General features: G+C 47.0%; 4 protein-coding genes across 6 annotated transcripts; 1 reads left to right on the top strand and 3 right to left on the bottom strand.

The window, feature by feature from the left end:
- Positions 1-747: 747 nt before the first annotated feature.
- PPTG_05820 (hypothetical protein) lies at positions 748-1,444 on the bottom strand. The gene has a single exon (XM_008899549.1). The coding sequence runs from the start codon at positions 1,197-1,199 to the stop codon at positions 951-953; it is 249 nt and encodes an 82-aa protein (XP_008897797.1). The 5' UTR covers positions 1,200-1,444; the 3' UTR covers positions 748-950.
- A 447-nt stretch (positions 1,445-1,891) lies between these two features.
- PPTG_05819 lies at positions 1,892-3,958 on the bottom strand. Of its 2 annotated transcripts, XM_008899547.1 has the most exons (4): positions 3,838-3,958; positions 2,861-3,770; positions 2,659-2,794; positions 1,892-2,595 (listed from the first exon to the last, which is right to left on the bottom strand). In XM_008899547.1, the coding sequence occupies exons 1-4, from the start codon at positions 3,932-3,934 to the stop codon at positions 2,053-2,055; spliced, it is 1,686 nt and encodes a 561-aa protein (XP_008897795.1). In that variant the 5' UTR covers positions 3,935-3,958; the 3' UTR covers positions 1,892-2,052. The 2 variants fall into 2 exon arrangements, with proteins under 2 accessions (XP_008897795.1, XP_008897796.1); XM_008899548.1 differs by having other exon boundaries at positions 2,861-3,958.
- Positions 3,959-5,342: 1,384 nt separating this feature from the next.
- On the top strand, positions 5,343-7,104 carry PPTG_05818 (hypothetical protein). The gene has a single exon (XM_008899546.1). The coding sequence runs from the start codon at positions 5,378-5,380 to the stop codon at positions 6,986-6,988; it is 1,611 nt and encodes a 536-aa protein (XP_008897794.1). The 5' UTR covers positions 5,343-5,377; the 3' UTR covers positions 6,989-7,104.
- Positions 6,997-7,622, bottom strand: PPTG_05817. 2 transcript variants are annotated; one of them, XM_008899544.1, is made up of 3 exons: positions 7,497-7,622; positions 7,283-7,430; positions 6,997-7,215 (listed from the first exon to the last, which is right to left on the bottom strand). In XM_008899544.1, the coding sequence occupies exons 1-3, from the start codon at positions 7,542-7,544 to the stop codon at positions 7,094-7,096; spliced, it is 318 nt and encodes a 105-aa protein (XP_008897792.1). In that variant the 5' UTR covers positions 7,545-7,622; the 3' UTR covers positions 6,997-7,093. The 2 variants fall into 2 exon arrangements, with proteins under 2 accessions (XP_008897792.1, XP_008897793.1); XM_008899545.1 differs by having other exon boundaries at positions 7,283-7,622.
- Positions 7,623-7,643: the final 21 nt, after the last annotated feature.

Here is a 7,643-nt window from a genome sequence, read left to right as displayed (position 1 = left end):
CGTTCTGTAATCGAGTACGTAAGGTACCGCTCCTTGTCGTCCTTGGTCGTGGAGCGGCTCATCGTAGATGGTTGGCAGTCGACGGGTGGGCCAGGTCGAGATCTTGCTTTTGAGAATTCTCAAAGTGCCAAAGCCACTTGTGTTGAGCTGTGCGAAATGCGAACTGAGATTATCCTGGCGTTAGCTACTTATGCAGGGCGCTCCCTGGAAAAGGCCTTCCTTTGAACCTATGAATGCAGTCGCCACAAGATCGGTCTGGGTTGCCTCTTGCGCCAGTGAGGACAGGCTTAAGTGACGACAGGGTGCGGAATGATGTCACACGGGTCAATCTGTTGGTGATGGGGAGTCGACGGACTGTGAAATCCTGAATGAGCCGACTTGGCAATCGATGAAAGCGACTCGTCTCCGTTGGAGACAATCAGAAAATCGTGATTGCGGATTGCGATTTCAGAACACGCAATTATTGTGAAATCAATCATCATTTTTTATAGTTTTGGATTGCAACTGATTTTTTTAAATCTTTTTTGTAGAACTAACTACACCGAATTATCGGACCCTGACAAAAAAAAGTTTTAACAGATTTCGTTTGCCAGTTTTGTGAAAACTTCGGTCCAAATTGCAAATCAAGCATACGGAACAGAAGTATCGTCGAGCTCCGTCCCTAATTCACGAGATTGAAAAACACTTCACATTTGTGATGTCACTTAAGTACCAACGTACGGTACGACTAGTTTGGAAGCACGACTAATTATTATAGAGTGATCGGTGTAGTTATGTCATGTAGTGTGCGGAATTCTATGGTATTCAAACGATCGTAGGAAATCCAATTTTTGTCCGAACAAGTGGCTGAAACCCAAGATATATCGTAAATTGTAAATTTTGTAGCGTTTAGCTCAGGCGGTGCGGATTGTCTTACAACTGTCGACTGTCACCGATCAAACCAGTAGACTTTACTTCGTCACAGAATTGGGAGCGAAAGTCACGCCACACTTCTCGACGCAACAGATGTGGAAATCATTGCCCGTGTTACCTTCGTCACGGCATGCCTTGCTGACTGCAAGGTTCGCTTCTGAGTATAACGGCTGGCAACCTGTCGACAAATCACAATACGGCGGGGGCTTATACAGTGGGTCCTCAGCAGCGGCGGCAGTCGCGACGACAGCGAAGAGGACTACGTGGAGGCAAGTCTTGAGGTCCATTACGTTGGTGGTGTTGGCGAAGTTGTGTTCGGTATTCAGCAAATAGCGGACTGGCTACATGAATCTGAGGACTTAACGTTCGAGAAATGTTGGGAAGGATGGGAGCAGCAAAACCAAAAAACCAGTTTACCTCGTAATCATTTTATCGTCATCCAACAACATTCGAGGAGCAGTTTCGTTTGGTCAACCTTGCAGTAAACATCTTAACAGTGAAGTCGCTAGTGTACTGGAGTGCTACACTAGCTGGCATATTTTCTGAATTGAGGGTTTCCTTACACTACCCCAGCGGTGCCGGCATCAATAATTGCCTGCAGGCGTTGCGCATTTGTGTGCTGCGTGTCGCACATTTTCAAATACATAAATTAGTGGGAGCCCACACCAAAAAATAATTGCATAAGTGCCACCAATTTCCAGAGCCATGTGACCACTATTTCCCAAGTTCGACTTTTTTTACAAATCCTATTGTTGGAGTTTTTACATCGGTTGCAAGAATTCCGTGTTGTCCGGTACTGCTGTTACAGTTTATTGATATTATTAAAGTAAGTAGATTAAGTAGCTGGCAGCAATGCACAAAAAATGTACTGCGTTATTAGCATTTTATACTGTAGATATCGTGCATCGTAGTGGCAATCCAATTTAAAGTAGCTTAAAACTTTAAAAAGTCAAAGTTGGGTTTGTTCACCCTGGTGTATATCGCGACCTCTATACGTCTTAACATTCCGCTTTTGACGATCTATTCTTACAGAATGATCATGCATCTCAATTCTTGTGGGCAGATACGTAGGGCAAAATGCTGCTTGAGATTATAGTATCCACTACCAACTCTATCTGAAACAAGTGGAGCCGTAATCTATCATGCCGTGATGTCCCTCTCGTCAGAAAAGTAGATTCGGAAGAACACGTAGAAACCAAAGAGCGCGAGGATGTAAGCCCCCATGAGGAAGATGGCGGCTTTCGACATGGGAGCTTCTTCGGAATCATGATGAACTCCAGCCTGCACTTGCAGAATCCCACTAGCATTCATCGTAAAGGTGACGGGATGCGCAAACTCTCCCGCCTTGCCGATCTTGTCTCGAGGTAGTGCGAAGTTGAAGTAGCAGATGTGGTCATTCTCCTTGGCGATCTCCTTCTCACCCTCATAGACCTCAACAGTGAGTCCACGCTGATCATCCTCATATGTCTGGAAATATTTCGTCACCGTCGTCGGGATGCGCGCATTTCTAGGAAGAATCACCTCCATGGTACCATCCGCCGTCTCCAATCCAATTGGCAGTGGAAGGACGTCCATCATGAGCACGTCACGGAATACACGCTGGTCCATTCCACTCAAGATAGCAGCCTGGATAGCAGCTCCCTCACACACCACTTCGTCAGCGTTCACGGACTTGCAGAGTTCCTGGAAAAAAAAGCATCGATAAGAACCATACTTACATCAATAACTGCTGCAAATGCAACGCACTTTGCCGTTGAAAGCCTCGGAGATCTTGGTGCGCAATACCGGAATCCGAGTGGATCCTCCCACTAAGATTACTTCGTCGATGTCGGCAGCATCCACTTCTGCGTGTTTCAGCACACTCGCCACGATACGAAGACACCTACATCAACACACGTGTAAGTCAAACTAAACAGCAGGCACCATCACACCACACTGAGCCACGGACTTTTTCCAGATGGGGTCGCAAAGCTGCTCAAACTTGCGCCGCGTTAGTGTGTACTTGAACGTCGACACTCCGGCGATTTCATACACGGTAATATCTGCAGATTCTTGCTCCGACAGCTCTATCTTCGCCTTCTCCACTTCTCGTTTTACTCTCACCATATCTCCTTGCTCAACTTGCGCACGCGTCACATTATGACGCTTGTACAGCACGTCCAGTAAATGGTCCAGTAGAGTATTATTGATGTCCTCTCCGCCCAAGTTTGTATCGCCTCCAATCCCCAGCACCTCGAACTTGCCATCCTGAATACTCAGTAGTGACACATCCAGCGTTCCTCCTCCAAAATCAAACACCGTCACGAGCTTAGTACCCGACAGGAACAGTCCGTACGCCATAGCCGCCGCTGTAGGCTCGTTCAGCAACCTCACAGCCTTAAACCCAGCCATTGAAGCACTGGTAATAGTTGCTCTTCTCTGTGCGTCACTAAAATACGCCGGTACCGTAATCACCACATTGTCCAGCTTGGTCTGGCCGTCGAAATAGGCCTCAGCCGAGGCTTTAAGCTCTCTTAATACACAAGCAGAGACCTCCTCGGGCTGTACCTGCACCTTTTTGTGGCCTCGGACTACTTGAACTGCAACGTTTCCTTGAGCTGTGGGTGCCACCTCATAGGAGGCGTAGATCCTGGCCACGTCTACAGCTTTGTTCTCGAATCTCTGTCCCATCAGTCTCTTAACTGAGCGGATGGTGTTCCCCACGGGCTCTGAGGTCTCCAGACCAACGGCTACATTGCCGACGTCTACGCTTTGACTCTTAGGGTCAAAACGCACCACAGACGGCGTCGTACGGCCGCGATCTAGACTATTCTTGAGGATTTTAACGTGGTTACGGTCCACATACCACATTCCCACGCCTATAGAGAAGGTTTAGAAGTTAAAAGACGAGGATTATGGAAAGAAAGGTGCATTAGCGTAGTGTACATGAGTTGGTGGTGCCTAGGTCGATGCCCAGGCAGATTGAGCCGTCCGCGAAGCGCTCGGCGGCGCTGCCCCAACTATCGTACGTGTTGGTTGTCATGACAGAGTGAAACTGACGATGATTGGATATAAGATATAAAGGATATACAGCCAATCATACATGTAGTAATTAGCATTTTTGGAGCACTCGATTTTCAGGTTGTATTTCGAACTTTGTCCGAAGATTGCGACCAACGAGCCCAAGCTCCGGCCGCTTGGGGATATTCGTTGAGGTGGAAAGCAAGAGTCAGTATTTCTGTTCGTTTAAAATTTAATTGCAAAGTACGCTGGTCGTAAGAATGAGAAATTCTGTTCCAGAGCTCCGAGTTGTTAACCAGATTTCGGGAAGTTCTTCGCATGTGGAAATTTCAGTCGCCGAGCAACTCCCGAGTTTTATTTGGGTTGGTAACTTTGAGTTGCTAAACCGCTACATACTGTATCATGATAGTGACGGTTCAAGTCCCTTCAATGTTTTTGAAACGGTTAAGGTTAGCTGTTTCTACTTACATGCAAGAATACAATCGAAGCTATGCTTGCTTCCCAAATGATATATTCGTAAAGCTACATCTGGCAAAATCCCCTACCCAGTGCAGGACTTCCTAGAATACTGTATGGGCGGACGAATATACACGGGAATATAAGATATGGATAGCGAAATAACAAATTGAAAAAGAAAAACGTAGTTAATGACAATCCTTCAGATTTACTACATCTATTTTAAAAATGTTAAAGTATTATATTGTTGATACTGGACGACCAAACCCACGAGTGGTTCAAGCCAAACACTTTCTGGCTGCACAGAAACTGAAGGCAAAAAAATCAATATATGTAATTGAAGGTGATATCCAAATGTCGAAACAACGTATCATTGTAATGCGCTTGAAATTTGCAGTATCCTGTATGGGAGACACCATGCATAATTAGGAAAATTTGTTAGTTGGTGTCCTCTCATATGTGGATCCAAACCAAATTGCACAATAGCATAACAGTCGATATTTCAGCTCATTCGGATTGGGGTGCGTATGTATTCAAATGAAATTCGTTTTGAGCGTCCGATTGAAAAAAGCAACGTTACATTGAAAGCTCGAACCGTTTTGAGAAAACGTTTAAATCTACTCCCAACTGGAAGGCACTACCTAAACTACCATAAGCACTGATAAATGTATATTTAGCTGTTAGTTTGGAAAGTGCCTTCTGGAGTTCTTCTGTCTTATCTAGCTCGTCTTATTGCACGCGTATTACCGTTCTGTTTATGGTAACAGAAAAATCTTTGCGATCACTCACAGACTTCATGATGGACTCTTCTTCTTAGCGCCAGCACCGCCTGCATATAAAGACTACCTGATGTAGACTACATTGTTTCCACACGTGATAGTTATACAATGGGCACTTTGCCAAAGTCACTTTGAGATTTATGACCAATCATATTAATGCTCTTTTTTTACAAATCGGGTTCAGTTTTGTGTTTTAGCCAATACACGCAGTGCAAGTTATTGCGGAAAGTATGAAGGCAATTATGTCGCGGAGGAAGAAGGCGCCAGCCTTCGTGCCTATTAACGAGCACTTCCAGCGAGCATCGACTCTATCCCGTTCTCCAGTACAAGAAGGAGCAAAGCCTGCAGCTGATGCTATCGACTTGACGCTGGACGACGCACCACCGAGTCGACAGAAGCGCCAGCGTTCCTTCTACGAGGATTCCGAAGACGAAGCAGAGAACGGAGAGCCCAATACAGCGCTAGACTTGATTCGTCAGAGTAGACGGCGTTCAACAGCGTCCAGTGGTCCTTCACAAGCCAAGAAACGAGCTGTAGATACGTCAAAAACTCTAAATGATATTCTAACCAGAGCCAACCGGAAGGTCTTTGGTAACGACGGCTTCAGGAAGAATCAGAGAGAAGTGATAGAGGCCACAATGCGAGGAGAAGACTGTTTCGTACTCATGCCTACAGGAGGCGGCAAGAGTTTGTGCTACCAGCTTCCTGCGGTGTTAAGCAAGGGCGTAACAATTGTAGTATCGCCGCTGTTATCGTTGATTCAAGACCAAGTGACAGCGTTGATCCAGAACCCTGGATGTGGCATCCCTGCAGCATTTCTGACTAGTCAAACGTCGTTAACACTCAAGAGATCTATCACAGCCGAGCTGAAACGCTCTGCGCCCAGTGTTAAGCTGCTGTACTTGACACCCGAGAAGGTCATCAAGTCGCCAGAGATGATGGACTTGTTGAAAGACTTGCATCGCAACAAGATGCTCGCCCGGTTTGTGATCGATGAAGCCCATTGCGTCAGCCAATGGGGTCACGATTTCCGACCGGAGTATAACCAGCTAGGTATACTCAAGAAAACCTTCCCTACCGTGCCATTGATGGCACTAACAGCGACTGCACCGCCCAAGGTTATTGATCACGTGAAGAAGTCGTTGATGATCTCGAACGGACATGTGTTTTCCATGAGCTTTAACAGACAAAACCTTACGTTTGAGGTGCGCGATAAGCCTCGTGGTGGTGACAAGAAGGCCATGGAAGCGCTCTATCAACACATTTCGACGACATACGCACCTGATGCAGTGGGTATCGTGTACTGTATGACCAAGCAGGACTGTGAAGACGTAGCCAACTACTTGTTCGACCACGGATTAAGCGCTGATTTCTACCATGCAGGACAGTCAGCAACAGACCGACACATGGTACAGGAGGCGTGGCAAAATGGTCAGCTTAGTATCGTGTGTGCTACAATCGCTTACGGTATGGGCATTAACAAGCCCGACGTGCGCTACGTGATCCACTTCTCGGTAGCCAAGTCCATCGAAGGCTACTACCAAGAAGCAGGTCGAGCTGGACGAGACGGGAAGCCATCACAGTGCATATTGTTCTACAGTCCACGGGACGTCTCCAAGATGCGCAACATCCTGTCGATGCCTCAGAAAGGAATGACCAAGAAAACCCGAGCCGTTCACATGGAGAAGCTCAAGTCCATGGCTGAATACTGCGAGGACGACACGACCTGTCGTCGACAGCTGCTGATCTCGTACTTCGGACAGCAATTCCAGCGCTCAGACTGCAACAGGACGTGTGACAACTGCCGACGCACTCAACGTGCAGCTCGCATGAACCGCTAATCTATCCGTATCCTACCATCGACATTAACCTTAATAGCTTGCATGTACGTCGGAGCGTTGACAGCAAATAACAAAACAAAAGAATGGCTACATTGGAATCGCAGGTTAATCGTTCCACTGCTTCTTGCACTGCACACACTTGTAGAAGGTCGTGGACGGCTCGTCGGCTGACCGGATCTGGATCTGCATGAAGTAGGCCTTGTTGTACTCGCAGTGGGGGCAGCGAGCTGCTCACAACAGCAAGACACATCGTTAATATTGTATCCACTTCAGTTCCACTTAACAGCGACGTACTTTCAGTCTGGTCGACGTTCTCCCAGGCTTCGTCGCCGCCCAATACGTCATCCACCTGTTTGCGCTGTAGCGGCACCTTCTTCTCCACTTTTTCATTGATCTGGAACAGGTAAGGGCATGTCTGGCAGAAGAAACGCATGCCGTCGGACTATACAGATGCAGAGAGAACAGAGTCAGCTACAAGGCGATGTACTGCAGCAGATTATGCACGTACGTCGGGCTCCACGAGCAGGATGTTGCCGCAGGACGGACAGAAGTGCATGGTGAATGGTGTAGTGGATGGCTACAATGACTTGGACTACTTAAGGATCAGCCAATCAGAACACTGTATGATGATTTCATCCAATCGGATGGTAGTATC

This window comes from Phytophthora parasitica (assembly GCF_000247585.1).
Source record: "Phytophthora parasitica INRA-310 unplaced genomic scaffold supercont2.8, whole genome shotgun sequence".
Classification (NCBI taxonomy): domain Eukaryota; phylum Oomycota; class Peronosporomycetes; order Peronosporales; family Peronosporaceae; genus Phytophthora; species Phytophthora nicotianae.
This window is presented reverse-complemented; position numbering and strand designations above follow the sequence as displayed.

Excerpts from the sequence above, each read along its gene's own strand:
- PPTG_05820 (XM_008899549.1), bottom strand. The coding sequence starts at position 1,199 with ATGGACCTCAAGACTTGCCTCCACGTAGTCCTCTTCGCTGTCGTCGCG.
- PPTG_05819 (XM_008899547.1), bottom strand. The coding sequence starts at position 3,934 with ATGACAACCAACACGTACGATAGTTGGGGCAGCGCCGCCGAGCGCTTC. Across the intron at positions 3,771-3,837 it reads CCTAGGCACCACCAACTCAT|GCGTGGGAATGTGGTATGTG; the intron begins GTACACTACGCT and ends CCTTCTCTATAG. Across the intron at positions 2,795-2,860 it reads TGCGACCCCATCTGGAAAAA|GTGTCTTCGTATCGTGGCGA; the intron begins GTCCGTGGCTCA and ends GTGTTGATGTAG.
- PPTG_05818 (XM_008899546.1), top strand. The coding sequence starts at position 5,378 with ATGAAGGCAATTATGTCGCGGAGGAAGAAGGCGCCAGCCTTCGTGCCT.
- PPTG_05817 (XM_008899544.1), bottom strand. The coding sequence starts at position 7,544 with ATGCACTTCTGTCCGTCCTGCGGCAACATCCTGCTCGTGGAGCCCGAC. Across the intron at positions 7,431-7,496 it reads TCCTGCTCGTGGAGCCCGAC|TCCGACGGCATGCGTTTCTT; the intron begins GTACGTGCATAA and ends GCATCTGTATAG. Across the intron at positions 7,216-7,282 it reads GAACGTCGACCAGACTGAAA|CTCGCTGCCCCCACTGCGAG; the intron begins GTACGTCGCTGT and ends TGTTGTGAGCAG.